Source organism: Phyllopteryx taeniolatus, chromosome 12 (genome assembly GCF_024500385.1).
Source record: "Phyllopteryx taeniolatus isolate TA_2022b chromosome 12, UOR_Ptae_1.2, whole genome shotgun sequence".
Taxonomy (NCBI): domain Eukaryota; kingdom Metazoa; phylum Chordata; class Actinopteri; order Syngnathiformes; family Syngnathidae; genus Phyllopteryx; species Phyllopteryx taeniolatus.
This window is the reverse complement of record NC_084513.1, coordinates 8,983,340-9,005,515: the sequence shown is the minus strand read 5'-3', so window position 1 is coordinate 9,005,515 and position 22,176 is coordinate 8,983,340. Positions and strand designations below refer to the sequence as shown.

The 22,176-nt window shown below is 41.5% G+C and overlaps 1 protein-coding gene across 3 annotated transcripts in view; it reads left to right on the top strand.

Annotated features, from left to right (window-relative positions):
* spegb (striated muscle enriched protein kinase b) overlaps nucleotides 1-22,176 on the top strand; it is a 50,879-nt gene that overhangs the window by 8,210 nt on the left and 20,493 nt on the right. Inside the window, exons 1-17 of one of the 3 annotated variants that reach the window (XM_061792156.1) lie at nucleotides 6,089-6,437; nucleotides 9,987-10,073; nucleotides 10,192-10,249; nucleotides 10,351-11,774; nucleotides 11,861-12,004; nucleotides 12,895-13,077; nucleotides 13,547-13,713; nucleotides 13,899-13,987; nucleotides 14,062-14,237; nucleotides 15,366-15,626; nucleotides 15,846-16,004; nucleotides 17,423-17,615; nucleotides 17,701-17,930; nucleotides 18,069-18,188; nucleotides 19,182-19,286; nucleotides 19,392-19,598; nucleotides 19,680-19,803. In XM_061792156.1, the coding sequence (XP_061648140.1) occupies nucleotides 10,194-10,249; nucleotides 10,351-11,774; nucleotides 11,861-12,004; nucleotides 12,895-13,077; nucleotides 13,547-13,713; nucleotides 13,899-13,987; nucleotides 14,062-14,237; nucleotides 15,366-15,626; nucleotides 15,846-16,004; nucleotides 17,423-17,615; nucleotides 17,701-17,930; nucleotides 18,069-18,188; nucleotides 19,182-19,286; nucleotides 19,392-19,598; nucleotides 19,680-19,803 (3,638 nt within the window). In that variant the 5' untranslated portion in view covers nucleotides 6,089-6,437; nucleotides 9,987-10,073; nucleotides 10,192-10,193. Of the gene's footprint in view, nucleotides 1-6,088; nucleotides 6,438-9,986; nucleotides 10,074-10,191; nucleotides 10,250-10,350; nucleotides 11,775-11,860; nucleotides 12,005-12,894; nucleotides 13,078-13,546; nucleotides 13,714-13,898; nucleotides 13,988-14,061; nucleotides 14,238-15,365; nucleotides 15,627-15,845; nucleotides 16,005-17,422; nucleotides 17,616-17,700; nucleotides 17,931-18,068; nucleotides 18,189-19,181; nucleotides 19,287-19,391; nucleotides 19,599-19,679; nucleotides 19,804-22,176 lie in introns of those variants that run through there. The other 2 variants (XM_061792155.1, XM_061792154.1) reach the window with 2 other exon arrangements.

Genomic DNA, 22,176 nt, shown 5'->3' with positions numbered 1-22,176 from the left:
TGAACTAGTTCATTTTTGGAAGAGTGAACTGAACTTTGAACTAGTTGGCGTAGAAAATGAACTTTCCCAACACTGGACATATCTACCCAATTTTGTATCAACTGGGAGAAACTGATGTCGGGGGTGAATTATTTTCAGTGGGTACTACCAAATGACTTTGGGGGGATACACGCACTTGCAAAAATTGGTGGGTTTTAAGTTATGTTGAGGCCCCCCAAAACGTGACCAACAACAGATGGAATGGTCGCTAGTGACAAGATTCGAACGAGGATCATTTCTCGCTCTAACCCTGATTTCCTTAAAAGTCATTGGACATTTGTTTATGTTATAACATATTGTACTTTGATCTTTTAATAGTCCCTGCGGTTGCTCGCTACTTGGCTATCGTGAACATGTCAGTGTTGCTCTGAGCCATGATGGCTCCTCTCCAATGTGTTTGGACGCCATCCTCAACATGGCGTATTCCTCCTGGGCCTAAAGTCTGACTCAACAGGTGGAGGTCCTTTTAGACTGTGGAAATCACCCTGCACTAGATTAATTTAACCCACCTGTTATTTTGCAGGATAAATTGACCCATTTTAAAGTTGATCACTCTAGAAAAAAAAAAAAAAAATATATATATATATATATATATATATATATATAGCGGCACGGTGGACGACTGGTTAGAGCGTCAGCCTCACAGTTTCTGAGGACCCGGGTTCAATCCCTGGCCCCGCCTGTGTGGAGTTTGCATGTTCTCTCCGTGCCTGCGTGGGTTTTCTCCAGGCACTCCGGTTTCCTCCCACATCCCAAAAACATGCCTCAATTGGAGACTCTAAATTGCCCGTAGGCGTGAGTGCGAATGGTTGTTTGTTTCTATGTGCCCTGCGATTGGCTGGCAACCAGTTCAGGGTGTACCCCGCCTCCTGCCCGATGACAACTGGGATAGGCTCCAGCACGCCCGCGACCCTAGTGAGGAGAAGTGGCTCAGAAAATGGATGGATGGATGGATATATATATATACACACACACATAATTAACCTATTGGATCTATTGATATGGCATTGACACAAGGGGCCAAAGGTGGGCAGAAATGCTGAATTTTTTTTCTCATAGTACAACCCCAATTCCAATGAAGTTGGGACGTTGTGTTAAACAAATAAAAACAGAATTCTATGATTTGCAAATCATGTTCAACCTATATTTACTTGAATACACTACAAAGACAATATATTTAATGTTCAAACTGATAAACTTTATTTTTTTTTTAGCAAATAATCATTAATTTTGAATTTTAAAGCTGCAACACATTCCAAAAAACCTGGGACATGGTCATGTTTACCACTGTGTTACATCACCTTTTCTTTTAACAACATTCAATAAACGTTTGGGAACGTTTTCTGGGTGTTGTTGATAAATGGATTTTGCTTTGCATAGTAGAGTTTCAAGTTTCACTTACGGATGTAGCGCCGAACTGTATTTACTGACATTGGTTTCCTGAAGTGTTCCTGAACCATGTGGTGATATCCTTTACACATTGATGTCGGTTTTTGATGCAGTGCCGCCTGAGGGATCGAAGGTCACGGGCATTCAATGTTGGTTTTCGGCCTTGCCGCTTAAATGCAGTGATTTCTCCAGATTCTCTGAACCTTTTGATGATATTATGGACCGTAGATGATGAAATCCCTAAATTCCTTGCAATTGTTCGTTGAGGAACATTGTCCTTAAACTGTTCGACTATTTTCTCACGCACTTGTTCACAAAGAGGTGAACCTCGCCCCATCTTTGCTTGTGAATGACTGAGCAATTCAGGGAAGCTCCTTTTATGCCCATTCATGGCACCCACCTGTTCCCAATTAGCCTGTTCACCTGTGGCATGTTCCAAACAGGTGTTTGATGAGCATTCCTCAACTTTCTCAGTCTTTTTTGCCACCTGTCCCAGCTTTTTTGGAACGTTGTTGCAGCCATAAAATTCTAAGTTCATGATTATTTGCTAAAAATAATATAGTTTATCAGTTTGAACATTAAATATCTTGTCTTTGTAGTGTATTCAATTAAATACAGGCTGAACATGATTTGCAAATCATTGTATTCTGTTTTTATTTATGTTTAACACGTCCCAACTTCATTGGAATTGGGGTTGTATATGTCTCATACACCTTATTTTACCAGACAATTCTGCACACGAATATATATAAAACAGTTCCCATAACTTGTCTGTGAAATTCTTTTGTCAAAATGCAACTAGGATCAAGATTTGTAGCACATTACTTTTTTTTAGCCTCCCAGAAATTAATCTGCTTTTAGGGGGCGGCCCTTTCTCATGAAAATTATTTACTGGTCACCCAGCCCACTCTACTTTTGTTACCATGACGACCGGGAGCGGAGCAAGGGAATTGAATGAGGCAAGCACCTTCTTCTTGTGAAGCCAAGTGTGAAGAAAAAAAGTGAGTTTCATTTGTGGATGCAGCACTTCATACACTGTATTCCTTGTAAATTACTCTTAGGACCTGTACATGCGACGCATAGAGTCGAAACATGGTGATGACAATTCTGCAAAATTCTGAACAATCACTCACTAACACAATTTCAGAAATAGGCAGCTAACAAAAGATTTTTTTGGCTGTTGAATCTCATACTTCATGAGTGGGCAGGCCCTCTGGAAACCCAACTATTGTACAGAATATTGGGGTTTAGCCTGGGCCATTGCACCATCATGACCAATATTTAAAAAATCAGTAGCATATCAGGCCTAAGTGTTCATCAAAACCACATTTTGTCCCTAAAAAGTGTATTTGATTGGACTGCCCTCTCAATGTGTTCCCAAGCATTAACAATGATGAGACAGTCAGCCAAACTCCTTTTCATGATCCAGGAAAGATGAGGGTCCTTAATCACTCTTTTATTAACTTCCACATTTTGACAACAATGAATTGCTGTGAAACTGTAACAGAAAAGTGGATAGAAGACAAGAAAAGGATGCCATTATAACACATCACACACGATTATAATCTAAATTTAGCAATAGCTGTGACATCCGATCGGCACGTCACGCTATTACCGCATTTGTATTTTACCTGCAAACATCGCCAAATGTAATTGAACGCCATACATATATCACACAAACACACAACGATATTGCAATACTCACAGTCATTGCGTTCTGAGGAGACCATGAACCGATAAAGACGAGGCCACGCAAGTAGCAACCATGATGTCACTATTTACATTCCGCAGTCTACTTGCTATTTCTGCTGTGCCTCAGTTTTATGCTTGTTGCTTTCAAAGAGGCAACAAATAAAGGTCCTTTCAATCACTGACACTTAACAGTGTAACAACAACACATGACACATCAATCACCCCAAAGGTGGATAAACAATCATGGGCAGAACAATGATGTTATTCAAAAACTTATAATTAATATTATTGTAAGCCACCGGGAACATTATGTATTTTGAACATTAACACTGGTTAGACGACTGGTTAGAGCGTCTGCCTCAGAGTTCTGAGGACCAGGGTTCAATCCCCGGCCCCGCCTGTGTGGAGTTTGCATGTTCTCCCCGTGCCTGCGTGGGTTTTCTCCGGGCACTCTGGTTTCCTCCCACATCCCAAAAACATGCATGGTAGGTTAATTGACAACTCTAAATTGCCCGTAGGTGTGAATGTGAGTGTGAATGGTTGTTTGTTTGTATGTGCCCTGCGATTGGGTGGCAACCAGTTCAGGGTGTTCCCCACCTCCTGCCCGATGATAGTTGGGATAGGCTCCAGCACGCCCGCGATCCTAGTGAGGAGAAGCGGCTCAGAAAATGGATGCATGGATGGACACTGCTCTTAAAGAGGAAAAATAAAAAAGAACATACTGAAATAATGATTCAATTCAATGTATTGCACATGGAAGTTAAACACAAATTTTAGCAAAAGAAATGTTTAAAGAGGCATTAAACAGGCCCAAAAAATGGCATGTAAATTCAACACAACACAGAGAAGAGCAATGTTAACAAACCTGCAGAATTTGAATGAATAATAATAATAATTTTTTTTTAAATCGCTAAGCATATAAAATGAGGTTTCAAAACTTGAATAATAAGGGACACCACTCAACTCTCAGACGCTCTGGGCGTGTCAAATGGATGCGCCAAAAGGAGGGGATGATAGCTTATACGATGTAAAATCACATTAGGATCCTCAATTTCAAAAGTGAATGGTTATTGTGGACGAAAATCATAAAAATAAGCAACTTACCCTTGTTGTTGGTGACAGTCGAACACGGCACCTGACGACAGCGGGACGGTAAGCCCAGGTAGCCCAGGAAGTTAGACAGTCTGCACTGCTCTGTTTACTTGTATCAAGTTACCCATGAAGCCATGTTGTCTCTGGTGAAAGTTTACAAAACTATCCATCGTAAAATGTGCACTGCAGAGTCGGCTGGTGGTGTTGATGTTCAGCACGCCATCTGCGTGTGTCCTTAAAAAGTCAAACCATCGCTTTTTTATCTCCTCCTTTTTTTGGGAGCTTAAAATAACATCACAGAGATGTTCTGTAAATTGAGGCATCCAGCGAAGACGCATTTTCGGGGTGTAGCCATCGTTAGCTCGCTAACTGCAAGCTGGAGTGGTAAATGGGCCTTGTTAAGGACACTAAGCACAGCTAACTCACAACTGAGCAGCCAAACGCGCAATAAAGTATACGCTCCACCCCCGTGACTGTGTTTTAGCCCCGCCCACAAAATCAGGATAATTCAAACGGTGAAAAAGATGCTTAAGCTATATCTCAACAATTTAGCACTATTTTGTTATAAGTCTTTGCATATCTTTTGAGCACTTCAAATATATTTAATGTATTTAGAAACAAAACTTAGATATCTGCTTAGAAACTCTTTAAAAAACAAAGAGCTCTCAAACATTAAATGCAAATGTATTGAACATGAAAGTTAAATACAACTAAACTGTATTTAGGGAATGATTCTTTTTGATACCACTAGAGGGAGCCCCTGTACTACACTGAGGTTTAAATGATTAATGTTGGCAATCTTTAACATTCTGAGGAGGGGGGGGGGCGTCAATTATATATATACAAATACATTGTATGACTTTATGTATATATTATATATATTATTCTATCCAGTAGTTAACTGTATTCTGGATAATAAATTGCAACAGGTTGATAAAACGCTTTATTGTATCTTCTGCAGGCGGCATGGTGTACGACTGGTTAGCACATCTGCCTCACAGTTCTGAGGATCCGGGTTCAAATCTGGCCTCGCCTGTGTGGAGTTTGCATGTTCTCCATGTGCCTGCATGGATTTTCTCCAGGTACTCTGATTTCCTCCCACATACATGATAGGTTAATTGAAGACTCTAAATTATCCGTAGGTGTGAATGTGAGTGTGAATGGTTGTTTGTCTATATGTGCCCTGCGATTGGCTGGCGACCAGTTCAGGGTGTACCCAGAGTCGTCTGGGATAGGCTCCAGCACACTCGCGACCCTAATGGGGATAAGCGGTACGGAACATGGATGGATGGATTTTCTGTCATCTAGTGGAAGTGCATTGAATTGTTTTGCCTGTCACAATATGTCGCTGACATAGATCAAAGATATTATTATTTGTCATGAATAAATAATAATTTTCAGACAAATTAGGTGAACTTGGACAATTTCCCACAGCACACCTAATGATCTCTCATGACACAGTTGTTGGAAATTACTGGTCTAAGCAACCAAGATATACATGTACCAGCTGTACCAGTGTTCTGGAAAGCAGAAATGCGAGGAGCACTGTGTAGGTTTCTGGGAGTGCATTTCCGCCTCTCTCTCTCTCCGACAACGCGGCGTTGGCGCATCACACCAGCCGAGGAATAAGACGCAGAAGAACGGCAAGCAAGGGAAAAATCATGAGAAAGGTCAACCAATACTGTGGAGCACGGATCTCAGGAGGGCTGGCTCACTCCCACTGTTCTCCTGCCTGTGGATGTGCGCTGCCTGTAGGGTGGAACGCAGTGGGGGAGGATGCTCACACTGTCGCTGGCCACTGTGTGGACAGGCGGCGGCAGAGGGGGGAGGGGGGAGGGGGGTGGGGGGTTGGGGGGAGCGGATAATATGCATTCAGTAGACAGTTCCACATACGAATGGAGGCTTTTTATTAATGCTTCTCATAAATGGATTCTCTCAGAGGAAGAAATGCCGAGGCTCTGTGGTGGAACTTGTTACATAACAAATCAAGTGCCTTCTCTCCATCTCAGCACTTGATTCAGTCAATTTTGTAATTGAGCAAGTTGATTTTTTTTTTTTTTCCTAAAGCAGGAAAATACCTGTTGAGAATTTTAGGCTTGTGGTGGCAGCTCAGAATCCCCTCTAAAGGTTGGGGGAATTCCTTGTTGCTCTGAATGTAAGCTAAGACAGAAAAGACCAGTGGAGGCTACACCAGGAGTTTCCATGTAAACCGAAGTAGTGATCAGGCAAGTGATTTGGAATGATGTTTCATTTAGTAGTCTTTGTTTTATTTATACCTCTGTGTATATATACTAGTGTAACCATTTGTTGTGATGTTTGTAGTTGTTTGTGGAAGTTTCAGAAAGATTATGTAGTAGTGGTAAGCATGTCTGCCTAACAGTTTTGAAGTTTTGGGTTTGAATTTCGTCTGTGGCCTTCCTGTATAAATTTTGCATGTTCTCTTGCATGTTTGTTTGTTTTTCATGTTTGTTTGTTTTTCCTCCGGGTACTCTGGCTTACTCCCACATTCCAAAATCGTTACACTGAAGACTGGTTGTGTTCTCTTCTTTGAAAAAAAAAGCCTACTGCTTATTAGCTGGTTGTGGATTATAGATTGAGATATAGATATTATATATTATAGATATAGATATAGAATTGTGGGTAACCTTCAGTTTAGAGTTGCTCTGAAATGCACGTGTAGTAGTTATGATATGTGGAACTTTATTTTGGACCGCACTCTGCAGTATTTTTCTGAGTGGTTACATTTGACAAGTTAAAACAAAGAGTGTTGGGCACCTGACCCTACACTGTATATACATAGTGGATGCACCTCAATAAATTAGAATATCATGGAACACTAAATTAATTTAAATATTTAAATTCAAAAAGTATGTACAGTGCTGCGTTGAGGTACAAGTGACCTGACTCGACTTCGAACAATTTTTTGCTTTGACTTGCGAGCAATTTAATTCTTTATACTCTATTCAATTATGTTATTACTATATGTTTTTATAAGGAACAATAATATAGAGTCCTATTTTCCTTTTTTTTAAAACACATCACAAATTTTCGCAGTTTTTTTTTTTTGGTGGGAGGCTGGAACGGATTAATGGCATTTCCATTCATTTCATTAGGGAAAGATGATTTGAGTGTTTTGCGTTACAAGCGTGGGTACAGAACAAATTCAATTCGTATCTCAAAGCACCACTGTACACCCGAAAGTTATGATTTAAATTTTTCAAGTATAATTTTAATAATAATATGACTTACAGCTAATGAAATCCAGAAATTTAAAAAATTAGAATATTACATAAGAAACAATAAAATGTATTTTGAACTTTGATGTTAAGTAGTAATTGGCCTTCTGAAAAGTATTTTCTAATGTGTGTAATGAATCAACTGGATATACCCACACAGTTTGAATGTAACTAAAACACTAAATTAACTTTTCTATGGTATTCTAATTCATTGAGATTCACCTGTACATAGTGCTTGTGTAATATGTGTATTAATTCATGTGAGGCAAGATTCACTTCTAAGTCAAGTTGCTTCTGGTCATAGAGTTTCCCTATATCCAGCAAAAGAGTTTTCCTATAACACATTGAAATTGAACAGAATTCCTTTAGGTCTGCATCACAACAGCATGATTGTAGACAAAATATATATATATATTTGCAAGGTTCTCCTCGGAATCATATGTAGCTTCCATTGCTGTCTGCATTTATAAATGGTCACACACTGTACAGAATAGTGGTTGCCATGCAATCTATGCCAGGCATTAGTATGATTACCATGATAGTTAGACTCAGGTAAGTTTCGAGAAGCAATAAAGTCAAGAAACTCAGTTTGTCCAGCTTACCATATATGCTGATTTGGCAAATTTATATTGCAATCTACTCACAGATACTTCAATTGATGCACTTTCAGGGTTAGAGTTACTATAGTGCCTTGATAAGCGCATTCACCAAATCTCCTCTTCTCTCTTCTCATCTTGACAAATAAGACCGCTGTATCCAGTAATCAATAATTCCACAGCATCCCTAACTATTCCTCTAAAGTCTTTTCACATTCTATATAAATGACGATCTTGCATTCTCACTGGATTCTCGCTTTGCACTTTTAATGATCGCTACTTTTCTTCTGATGCTTGTTTGACACACAACATGCTGGTAACACGTTTTTTTTAGTGCGCATTTGTAAATTACAGTATACACTCCCTTCCAAAATTATTGTAGCACTTAAGCCATTTCCTTCATTTTTGGTGTAGACATTTGGTTTTGACATCAAAAGATGAACATGAGGCAAGAGATGAACATTTTAGCTTTTATTTCTATTAATTTACATCTGGATCTGACGCACAACTCATCAGATAGTACCTTTAGTTTACACACGCCCTTAGCAAAATTACTATGACTGAGTGCTCTGTTTTAATAACCAGTTGTATCCTATTACATTGATCAAAAAAATAGCACTGAATCTCTACGCTCACTCTCAGATTTTGGTCACAATTCAAGGTGTAACCACCATGCAAACCAAGGAGCTGAAAAGACAGAAAACCTATAAAAACCATTCCATAGATTTTGACCATAGCCATTTGGACCATTTTTAATGTCTTAATAAAGAAAGAAAGCACTGATGTAACAGTAAAAAAACAATGAAGAGGTAGTAGATCAAGGAAACCAACCGCAGTACGGAAGCAAATAACTGTTAGTAATATAAGTGATAACCTGCAGACGGTGGGAGTGAAGGTATCACAATCTACTGTTTGGAGAAGATGAAGGATGAAGAAAACAAACAAAGGAGTTCATTGGGAGCAAAAAGGAGAAGGTTTTAGACAGGCCAGGTAAATCTCCAGACTTAAACCCTATAGAGCATGCATTTCGAGAGGATACTGATGGGAGTCAAATTTGTTCCAATACTTTTGCTCACCAGATGTAGTCTGTTATCCCCCCAAAAATACTTCTGATCTAGTAAATTTTGTACAGAAGTAGATGTAAGTCCCTAGGAAAAGCTCAACAGTTCATCTCGTCTCAAATTCGTCTTTTATTCTCAAACCAAAAACTACAAGAAATAAATAAACTGCCCTCCAATACAGGTACTTTTGAGGGGACAACTAGGGTTGTGGTAAATAATGAACACCACAGTTTCTGTGAAATATACTGCACATTTCAAAATATTTTTGCAGTTGAAATATTAGCCTTGGTTCAGCATTTGATATGTGGATCAATTCTTTGGTAACATACTGGATTTGGGGGTCCCTCAAATCCAAGTAAATAAAAAGCCTTGTATTATGAAGAGTTAGAGATGCATTCTGTGGACTGTGGGTTTTGTATCGTTATATGATGTAAAACAATTCTATTGTGCTAATTTTATATCTATAGTGTCGTGATATGTGCAAGTGTTCTTGAGATTTGCACACATATTAAGGCAATGATGTGCTGTTTTCACTGTTGGTAAAAAAGAAATACCCCTGTTTATATAATCCCACCTACTGTGAAGCGAAACCCCGCAAGAACTGCTCGGGTGCCAATGACTCAGCGATTCTTTCTATTTTAAGGCCCACCAGTGACTGCATTCCCTCTCAGCATGAACAAATCAGAACAAAACATGTGGTTTTAATGGAACTGTTGGAAGTACTGTATTTAAATACAGTTTAAAACACATTGCTTTCTTTTAACTTAGCCCTGTCGTTTTCACAGATTTCTTAGATCCTGACTAAAGAATGATTTGTTAGTATTTTTGCTGCATTTTTGTGACAAATTCAATCATTCTCTTTTAATTTTTATGTATTTTAGAATCAGACAGCAGTGAGGACGAAGGAGGAGTCCAATTTGAGACCAATGACAATAGTGTGGATTATAAGGACCATGCAGTGCATTCAGGTATCCACTTCGTCTCTAACTTACACTTTCTTGGAAACACTGTGATTTGTATAACACACTGATGAGAGGTCATCAAATCAACAAATCAATTCTTATATTTCCATGCTTTGAAATGTAGTGATGGACAAACATGCAGATGATGAAACCAGAACACGGGAACATTTCACAAAAACAAGGCAAGAAAGACTTAAGAAAGATTAATTGTAGTAATAGTAATAGTATTTTTTTTGCCTGCAATCCAATATCTGCTGATGATAGCACAACTGCTGTGTTTTAGGAGCCAGCCAAATGATTCTCCAAGAGGTTCTCCACCAGAGGTTCTCCCACCCCCATCCCCAAGACTCGTCAAACGTCCCTCCACCTCTCCAATACCAAGTCGCTCTGGTTCAACGACACCTCTCAGCTTGCAGAAAAAAGTTGCTGTGCCAGTAGAATACCAAGACACAGTGCCTGCAGAGTTTGAAGAAAAGATTAAAATGCCTAAATCCTCAAATAACACTCAGGATTCACGACCACAAACTCCACTGAGCGAGTACTCCAGAAAAGAGTTTACCCCCAGACCATCCCCAAAGCTTACAAGGGCAAGTTCGAAAGTTTTTGAGAAGGTTCGTGACTTGGAGGAAAGAAGGCGAAGTCTGGAATTTCCCGAAGGTTCCATAACAGGGCGATCCTGGGCAGGGTTCAATCGAGTGGGTTCTGTCGACTCAGATGATGGAGGTAGCCGGTTGGGTATCTCCAGGGAAAGTTCCAGGGAAGATTTAAGAGAGGCTCTCAAAGAAGATGCGGCAGAACGTAGATTCATGTTTAAACAGAGAGCTGCTTCACTTGAGGAGAAATCTCGCTATTCTCAAAAGGTCCAGGACATTGAAAACAAGTTCACTGAGGAGTTGCAGCGCATAAAGAAGCTTGTCGGTAAACCCCATTTGAAGAAATCTTTTTCAACAGAACAGCTCACTTTGAAGGCGAGACAGCGCCAGCCTTTCAGGAAAATTGAACCTATTCCCCCAGAGGTCCTTCAGAGACTACAAGAAAGGGAACGTTCTCAGTGGGCCAAAGAGCAAAAAGGACTCAATCCGGGACAGCAAATGCTAGAGCATTCTCAAATCCAAAACAGCACAAGTACTGGTATCACCAATATAAAAGACACCACAGAGTCAATGCAGTTATCTGAGTTGCCGGGAGTACGATCACTTCGAGAGTTTAGTCGTGTCAGCCCAGTTAAAGAAATAATTCAGAGGTCATCATCACCAGCGATATTTCTTCAACAAATGGAAGACTCACCAAGTAATTCGGGTTCACTTGTACAAAGGGTTTCAAGGAGCCAAGAATCTCCGCATAGCCCTGAATTTCCGAAGCAAATACAACATAATGAGACCTCGGGAAGAAAGACACCAAAAGAAATGACATTGAGAAAAGTGGAAAACAGGCCTGAAAGTCCACTAGTACAAAAATGTGCTGTCACTGCTCAAGATATTAGCCATCAAACATCCCCCAAGCCCGCTAGGATGATACAAGCCGATCCATTGGAGGAAAAATTGAAGGTGGATCTCCCGAAACAAGCCCCAAATATAAGAATCCCTATGATTGTTGTGGAAGGTGAAGGTGTTCCCGTGGGAACAAATGAACCTCAACAAGCCAAACGACAACTGCAGAAGACCAAAGTCAAGCACCGTCGCCCACGACCAATGTCTCCTGAAATGGGTTTGATACTGCCTCATCATTTTCCATTCTGCATGTTCCACTTGAAGTTGGTATTTAACTTACATTTACCCTCTGTGATACTGCAGATTCTTCAGATGATTCCTATATTTCTGCCGAAGAGGACCCGATGGAAGCGCCTGTGTTTGAGTTTCCCCTTCAACATACGGTCGCCAAATGTGGCTCAGATGTGCTACTAAAATGTATCATTTCTGGCAATCCTATTCCTGAAGGTATCACACACTACTTTGTACAACAAAACCGTCCATAAAGGAGACATATTACGTATTTTTTTCCCCCCACAATTTGAAATCGTTCCCAGTTCTCTGGCATGACATTCTTTGCTCAAAAGTACAAAAGCGTAAATAATTACAGCACACTTAACATCCACTTGTCACACTAGTTTTGGGGTGAGTTTTGCTACCATGATATCGAGCTAGGGCATTGGAACGAAGCCAGCGGCTAAACAGTTTCCAACTTACAACTGTCTTTAAAAAACAGATGAGCAACACATCTAGGCACTTTTTAAGGTGATACTGGAGACTTCTGGAGACGAGACTCCCTACTGAGCAGATGTTCACCCCTCCGCGTCCAGACTGCAAATAAATGGCGCTTGTGCTAAGCTACTCCTGGCTAATTTAACCATAGGATATTGGCAAACACAACTACCCTCATTTACTTCCACGTTGACAACTTATCTGAACATTTGAGGATGTGATTGTTTTCAGTGACTGTTAGCTAACTCTAATCTGTGCTAACAGTGCAGCTGTGCTTACCAGAACAGTCCAGTTACGATCGATTCAATGCCCTGAGAATAAAATTACCTGGATGAATGATAATATTCACAGGCACAGCTCTGCTTACCTTTTGGCTGTGACATGATCATGCTTCCATGTAGTCTGGCCAAAGCCTGACAAAATTATATTTAAAGGCAGGTGTGGTGGCAGTTCGCTCAGTTGAGGCGCCATAATTCAGCAAAATTCAGAAGGGTTTGCTTACAGGCACATTTTCAGAATTAGACAAATACTTAAAAAGTAAATTTTCCATAGAATGTCACCTTTTGTGAATGCACATTGACAAAATTTTAAGATGTTTAATTTGCCTGATTGTAATTGTGTTGAAGTAACCTGGACAAAAGACAACTTGGAAGTCACCATCTTTTCAAATTATGTCGTCAAAGTGGAAGGCGAAAGACACAGTTTACTCATAAAATCGGTCCAAAAGCGCGACGGTGGAAACTACAGCATAACAGCTGTCAACCAGGAAGGCAAACTGACCAGTAACGCTACGCTCACAATTAAAGAAGGTATGTCCCATTTAAACATTAAATAAACCTTCAGCATCGTTAGCTTTAGGAATTTCATTAGTTCCATTAAATCTGACCTAATCGGACATAATTTTTGTGTAATGATTGTGCATTAAAAATGTTTCTTTTCATTAACAAGACAATGGTGATGTGCAAATACATTTTTTGCAATCCTCTTCTGCTCCCAGTTTATTATTTCCCTCAGCCAGTTGTATGTGCAATATATTCCAGCTCAACAGCCACACTTATAGTTACCATAGCAACAAAGAGCAAAACTGAACCGCTAAATTGCTCACTCGGGCTCAGTTGCTCATCTCGGTGAAAATCTGTTATTGTTTGGATTTGACATTTAACAATGGAGTTAATGTCAAGGGGTTCTTAAAATAATGAGAATGTGTATATATAACAACAACAAAAGACATAAAAGACTTTACCTATCATCAGATTTCATGAATGTGCAATTTGGTAGAACTTATTCAGGAGCCTAAGGGTGTCCTGGGTGTTCCGATGGACATCAGCAGCCCCATCACATCGGACGAGGAGTACCTCAGTCCCATGGAGGAAGCCATGGATTTTAGTTCACAACAGCCAATAAGGACACTTGACACCAAATTCAAGAAAGCTCCTGCATTTCTGGTGAGAGATGAGTAGAAAATTTCCAATACTGTGTGTTCGGTATTCCGACAATTTTGTGTTCATATGACGCATGGGAATTTTGCTAGTGTGTCTGTTCCTATTCATAGTGATTCCATACCTTCATTTCTTAATATGTAAACCAAACAAACCTACATTCTGAGTTATGATTTTTCCTTTACAAACAGGTAACAATGACTGATCAAGCTGTTGTTGAAGGACAGGAAGTCACCATGTCTGTACGAATAAGTGGTCAACCAAAACCTTTACTGTATTGGTAGGTGTTGTCAATCATGTACGCTGTAGTTCCAGAGCTTGAATTGATATTCAGTTTATTTTCTATTCTTGCAGGTTGAGAGACAGAGTTACGGTTAAAAGTGGTCCCCGTCATATTGTGCGGGAGACAGATAATGGAACTTTTGAAATGACCATTAAGTCGGCCCTGAGGTCAGACGCTGGGATTTACACGTGTAAAATCATCAATGAGTTCGGAACAAAACAGTGTGAAGGGAAGCTGGAGGTAAAAGGTAATGTTACAAAAATGCATGAGTCGGTAGCACTGTCTGGCCCGCTGATCCTGTCTTCCTATCTTGTCCTGTCCTATTTGCTACTTGTCATGTCTGTTATCTGTTACATAACTGCCTTTCCAGATTGGCACCACAAGCCACTCCCACCAAACACAGCCGTGGCACTGTCTGGCTAATTGCTTCTCACCTGTCCTATACATTTGTATTTGCCACTACTCACATCCCTTCATCACAGGGTATAGCACTACCTTTCCACATTGGCACTGCATAGCCACACCAGCAGAACTGTCTAGATCACTACTCCTATCCTTTCATATCCTGTCCTCTGGCCACGCAAATCCTTTCCTCGCATGGTATAGCACTGCCTACCCAGATTATCGCTGCATAGCCACTTCCACTACACAGCGGTAGCACTGCCTGGCTGATTATACCTGTCCTATCCTGTTCTATTTGCCACTCATCAGATTCCTTCCTCACAGGATGTAGCATTGCCTTTCCAGATTGGTATTGCATAGCCACTTCCACCAAACACAATCTCGCTCACTGTTCCTGTCCCGTCCTATCCTATTTGCTACTCATCCTTCCGCTTCCTCACATAGTATAGCACTGCCTTCCCAGATTGTCGCTTCATAGCCACTACCACTGCACACCGAAAACACTGCCCGACTAATTGCTCCTATCCTGTCCTGTGCCAATACTCTTCACTTTTCATGGAATCAATTCCTCACAGGGTGTAGCACTGCCTTCCCTAATTGTCACTGCATCGCTACTCCCACTACACAGCGGTCACACTGCCTGGCTGAATGTACCTATCCTGTCCTTTCCTATTTTCCACTTATCGGATCCCTTCCTCACACAGTATAGAACTCCCTTCCTTGATTGGCACTGCGTTGCCACTCCTCGACACTCCTACACTGCCTGGCTTACTGCTCCTGTCCTGTCCAGACCTGTTCTATTTGGCCATCGTCGCGTCCCTTCCTCACAGGGGGTAGCACTGCCTTCCCAGTCCACATATTGATAAAATATTCAATAAGAAGATACTGTTTTTAATGGTGCTGTTGCTTTGTTCATTTTTGCCCTTGTTCTCTTTAAAATATTTAAAGATGACTCTATTTTATTTACACCCAGTACGAGCAGTTGAGCCAAGCTTGGCTGTCATCCGGCCGGTGAGAGACATTACAGCGAACGCAGGCGAGACTGTGCTATTTCAGTGTCACGTCATCGGGCCGCAAGACACAGACGTGGACTGGCTGGCCAATGGGAAACTGATCCAGCCTGCATTACTCAACTGCAAAATGCACTTTGATGGAAGAAAATGTCGCCTACTTCTTAATTCAGTCCACGAGGATGATAGTGGGACATACACCTGCAAGCTGAGCACAGCTAAGGGTATGTGTATTAAATTAGATATATTATGCATTTTTATCACAATTCAAAAAAGTTCGCAGGTGTTTTAAAAACTTGTCTTTCAAGAATTATAGGACACTTGTCACACTGTATTTTTTATGGGATAAATATCCCCCGATATGTCTCCTTTAAGCTTAACAGAAATTATGCCATGCTTATTACCCAAGGAGTTATAATTGCTCTTTGTTTTATATACTACAGAGGAAATTACTTCATGTGGAAAACTAAGAGTGATTCCCTCAATTGAGCCTCTCTTTACTCGCAAACTGGATGTTCTGGAAGTCATCGAGGGCCGCAACGCTCGATTTGATTGCAAAGTCAGCGGGACCCCGCCCCCAAAGGTCATCTGGACTCACTTTGGTAAGGGTCCCCAAAAATCTTTTCAGACTTTCCATTGGTCTCATTTTAGATTTTATTTTAGATTAAAGAAATCTAATGTATAGCACAGTGTTTCCCAACCAAGGCATATATTTTATATTCGTGTGTGTGTGTATGTATATATACCCCTCCATCCATCCATTTTCTGTGCCGCTTCTCCTCACTAGGGTCGCGGGCGTGCTGGAGCCTATCCCAGCTATCATCGGGCAGGAGGCGGGGTACACCCTGAACTGGTTGCCAGCCAATCGCGGGGCACATAGAAACAAACAACCATTCGCACTCACATTCACACGTCCAGGCAATTTAGAGTTGTCAATTAACCTACCATGTATGTTTTTGGGATGTGGGAGGAAACCGCCATTTATATATAGATATAGATAGATAGATATAGCTATCTATCTAGATCTATATATATATGGCGGCACGGTGACCGACTGGTTAGAGCGTCTGCCTCACAGTTCTGAGGACCGGGATTCAATCCCTGGCCCCGCCTGTGTGGAGTTTGCATGTTCTCCCCGTGCCTGCGTGGGTTTTCTCGGGCACTCCGGTTTCCTTCCACATCCCAAAAACATGCATTAATTGGAGACTCTAAAATTGCCCGTAGGTGTGACTGTGAGTGCGAATGGTTGTTTGTTTGTATGTGCCCTGCAATTGGCTGGCAACCAGTTCAGGGTGTACCCCGCCTCCTGCCCGATGACAGCTGGGATAGGCTTCAGCACGCCCGCAACCCTAGTGAGGAGAAGCGGCTCAGAAAATGGATGGATGGATATATATATATATGCTGCGATTGGCTGGCAACCAGTTCAGGTTGTACCCCGCCTCCTGCCCGATGATAGCTGGGATAGGCTTCAGCACGCCCGCGACCATAGTGAGGAGAAGCGGCTCAGAAAATGGATGGATGGATGGATATATATATATATATATATATATATATATATGTGTGTGTGTGTGTGTGTGTGTGTGTGTGTGTGTATTTATTTATTTATTTTTAAAATCTGAAAGCAGACAAAACAAAATAAACAAAAAGTACTGTATAATGTTTAAATCAAGATCATCTTCTTAGTTTACTCCTAAATGTACTTAGTCAGTGTGATTTCTGGGCGAGTTTAGTTGAACACAAAGGTATTATTCTGGCAGTCCGTCTGCCTCACAGTTCTGAGGACCGGGGTTCAATCCCCGGTCCCGCCTGTGTGGAGTTTGCATGTTCTCCCCATGCCTGCGTGGGTTTTCTCCGGGCACTCCGGTTTCATCCGACATCACAAAAACATGCATGGTAGGTTAATTGACAACTCTAATTTTGATTGGATTTTGATTTACAGTGGCACACAATAATCTTTCATGGCACACTAATGTGGCATACTGGTTGGCAATCAGTGTTATAAGAGAATGCTGTTTTTCAGCAGATCACCCGCTCATCGAGAGTGAGGATGTTCGCATTCTTCGGGAGAACGGCCGTCACTCCCTCATTATCTCTCACGCGACCAATGATGATGAAGGTTTCTATACTGTGACAGCAACCAACAGTCACGGCGAGGCTGAATGTTCTGCTGAACTCTACATACAAGAGCCACGGCCGGCCATTTCCTCACAGATGTAGGCTTATAATTAAAGTTTTTCTCAGATGTTGTGGCATTAGCTTCATTTATGGACTTTGATATGACATTCATTCTTCACACAGGGCTAAACTGGAGAAGATGCCATCCATACCAGAGGAGCCTGAGGTCCCTGAGAATGAAGTTGAGCATTTCACAATGCCCGACTTTAGCAAGCCCCTTTATGATCTGGATGTCATTGACGGAAAGGAGGCTGTTCTCAAATGTAAAGTGGCTGGATTGCCATATCCCACCATTGCCTGGTTCCACAACAGCAAAATAATTGAAAGTACAGAGGACAGAAAGATGACACAATGTAAGTGTTTAGCTAAAAACCTCAAGACACAATGTAAGGCTACGTTTGCATTATGCTCCCGGCGAGATGTGAGGATTCCGCTCAAAGCCAGCGTTATACCCTTCTCACCCTTGCACTGTTTTTTTCCATTCTTTTCAGTTCGCGATGTCCACAGTTTGGTCATACGCTCAGTGAGTCATGCGCACGGTGGTGTCTACAAGAGCGTAATCGCTAATAAAATAGGCAAGGCCACTTGCTACGCTCATCTCTATGTCACAGGTAATTCTCTCTTTTTTTTAATTATTTTTTTTATTTTTTAGATTTGTCCTATTATTCCATAGATGAGGGGTTCTCAAGCTTTCCAAAGACCCTTTCACAGTCCTAATATCAATTAAACATAACTACCATACGTAACCCTAAATGTCATATTTTGGAGGAAAAAAAGTCATAATGTAACAATAACAATTTCATGTTTTTTCAATAAAAAAGTACTTTACAAATCAACAGAACAGAACAAAAATTTATTTTTGGGAGATTAAAGGTTGTAATCCTACGAGATTAAAAATTGTAGTTTTCAAAAATAAAATTATAATATTTTGATATTAAAGTGACGGCAATGTGTTCGACTGGTTAGCACATCCGCCTCACAGTTCTAAAGACCGGGGTTCAAATCCTGGCCCCGCCTGTGTGGCGTTTGCATGTTCTCCCCATGCCTGTGTGGGTTTTCTCCGGGCACTCCGGTTTCCTCCCACGTCCCAAAAAACATGAATGGTAGGTTGATTGAAGATTCTAAATTGCCCTTAGGTGTGAATGTGAGTGTGAATGGTTGTTTGTTTATATGTGCCCTGTGATTGGCTGGCAATCAATTCAGGGTGTACACCCCCTCTCGCCCGAAGATGGCTGGGATAGGCTCCAGCACGCCCGTGACCCTTGTGAGGATAAAGCGGTTCAGAAGATGGATGGATGGATGATATTAAAGTCACAGTTTAACAAGGTGTTTGAACAAGTGAATTTCTAATTTAGAACTTTATTCCTGCAATATTACGCCTCTTATTTGATCTTATAATTGGCCAAAAGCTATGGTAGGGCGGGATAATTAGGTTGATAGTAATTGGTTGATTACGTTTGTTTTATAAATGCACTTTTTAAATGATACAACATAAGGATTTGCCATGGATGGATACAGCCATGGCTTAATGGTCAGTGATGTGTAACGTGTGTAATGCCAGTTTGATATAATGCTATTGATTTCCACTATTTTATCATTTTCAGATACTCTCCCTGATCCTCCAGATGGGACTCCAGTGATAGAGTCTATCACTGGTAAAGTGATCACCCTGAGATGGAAGAAGCCAAGGAGACTGGACCCTTCCATTGGTATGCAAAAATCATTTTGCCTGATAGAAAACGTGACATTCCTGAAAATACATCATTTTGTGCCATCATTGTACAGTATACATTTCAGTTGTTCTTTTCACTTAGAGCCCAACTCCTTGATGTACGCCATCCAGCAACAAGCCCTTGGCTCCATCCAATGGACAATTATCGCATCAGGCCTGAAGGAGACCACCTACACCATAAGCACATTGTCCAAAGGTGTGCGCTATTTATTCAGGGTCTTGACCATCGCCTCCAAGGCCTTGAGCAAACCCTCACCTGCCACAGACCCAGTGCAACTGCTGGACCGAGGTAGAGCTTTTGTCAGTTGAAAGCATCCAGTCTCACTGTGACAACTGCAGTGACAAAGGAACTCTGTGCTTTGCTTTCAAGGTCCCTATCTTCAAGAAGCTCCAGTGATTATAGATAAACCAGAAATTGTATATGGGATGGAAAACCAGTCAGTAACCGTCACCATCACCATCAATCATGTCAATGCTGCCGCCATCTGGAAAAGGTACTGTCAGATGTTGTTTATTCCCAACACAAAATGTAAAAAAAAAGAGAAAAAAAAGCGAATTTAATCACATTTTATTTTGTCTTAAATGAGATGTATTGGCACGGTGCATCCCTATGGGGGGCACAAACCAGTGCAAAATGTAGGCCTGTCCCAAGCCCGGATAAATGGAGAGGGTTGCGTCAGGAAGGGCATCCGGCTGAAAACTTTGCCAAAGAAATATGAGTGTTCATCCAAAGAATTCCATACCGGATCGCTCATGGCCCGGGTTAACAACGTCCGGCCCCGGCACTGTTAACCTGCAGGGCGCTGGTGGACATTCAGCTACTGTGGGTCGAAGACGAAGGAGAGGTGGAAAGCAGGTTCTTAGGCAGAAAGAGAAGAGGAAAACACAAAGCCTATAATTGAATGTGGGGACTTTGAATGTTGGGACTATGACAGGAAAATCTCGGGAGTTGGTTGACATAATGATGAGGAGAAAGGTTGATATATTGTGTGTCCAGGAGACCAGGTGGAAAGGCAGTAAGGCTAGAAGTTTCGGGGAGACTTTAAATTATTTTACCATGGTATAGATGGAAAGAGAAATGGAGAAGGGGTTATTTTAAAGGAAGAATTAGCTAAGAATGTCATGGAGGTGAAAAGAGTATCAGATTGAGTGATGAGGCTGACACTTGAAATTGAGGGTGTTATGTATAATGTGATTAGTGGCTATGCCCCACAGGTAGGAGGTGACCTAGAGGTGAAAGATAAATTCTGGAAGGAGCTAGATGAAGTAGTTCTGAGCATCCCAGACAGAGAGAGTGTCGTGATTGAAGCAGATTGTAATGGACATGTTGGTCAAGGAAACAGGGGTGATGAAGAAGTGATGGGTAAGTACGGCATCCAGGAAAGGAACTAGAAGGGAAAGATGGTGGTAGACTTTGCAAAAAGGATGGAAATGGTTGTAGTGAACACTTTCTTCCAGAAGAGGCAGGAACATAGGGTGACCTACAAGAGCGGAGGTAGAAGCACGCAGGTGGATTACATCATGTGCAGACGATGTAATCTGAAGGAGGTCACTGACTCTAAGGTAGTGGTAGGGGAGTGTGTGGCTAGACAGCATAGGATGGTGGTTTGTAAAATGACTCTGGTGCTTTGGAAGAAGATTAAGAACACAAAGGCAGAGCAGAGAACCATGTGGTGGAAGCTGAGAAAGGAAGACTGTTCTGCAGACCGAGGAGAGGCGAAAGGAATACATTGAGATGAGACGTAGGGCGAAGGTAGAGGTGGCAAAGGCCAAACAGGAGGCATATGATGACATGTATGCCATGTTGGACATGAAAGAAGGAGAAAAGGATCCATACAGGTTGGCCAGACAGAGGGATAGAGATGAGAAGGATGTGCAGCAGGTTAGGGTGATTAAGGATAGAGATGGAAATGGGTTGACTGGTGCCAGTAGTGTGCTGGATAGATGGAAAGAATACTTTTGAGGAGTTGATGAATGTGGAAAATGAGCGAGAAGGAAGAGTAGAAGAGGCAAGTGTGGTGGACCAGGAAGTGGCAATGATTAGTAAGGGGGAAGTTAGAAAGGCATTCAAGAGGATGAAAATGGAACGGCAGTTGGTCCTGATGACATTCCTGTGGAGGTATGGAAGCATCGAGGAGAGGTGGCTGTGGAGCTTGTTCAACAGAATTCTAGCGGGTGAGAAGATGCCTGAGGAATGGAGGTAAAGTGTGCTGGTACCAATTTTTAAGAACAAGGGTAATGTGCAGAGCTCTGGGAACTATAGAGGAATAAAGTTGATGAGCCACACAATGAAGTTATAAGAAATAGTAGTGGAGGCTAGACTCAGGACAGAAGTGGATATTTGCGAGCAACAGTATGGTTTCATGCCTAGAAAGAATACCACAGATGCATTATTTTCCTTGTGGATGTTGATGGAAAAATACAGAGAAGGTCAGAAGGATCTACATTGTGTCTTTGTGGAGCTAGAGAAAGCCTATGACAAAGTACACAGAGAGGAACTGTGGTACTGCATGCGGAAGTCTGGAGTGGCAGAGAAGTATGTTAAAATAATACAGGACATGTATGAGGGCAGCAGAACAGTGGTGAGGTGTGCTGTAGGTGTGACTGATGAAGGTGGAGGTGGGACTGCATCAGTGATCTGAGCCCCTTCCTGTTTGCAGTGGTGATGGATAGGCTGACAGATGAGGTTAGACTGGAATCCCCGTGGACCATGATGTTTGCAGATGACATTGTGATCTGCAGTGAAAGCAGGGAGCAGGTGGAGGAACAATTAGAAAGATAGAGGCATGCACTGGAAAGGAAAGGAATGAAGATTAGCCGAAGTAAGACAGAATACATGTGCATGAATGAGAGGGGTGCACAGGGAA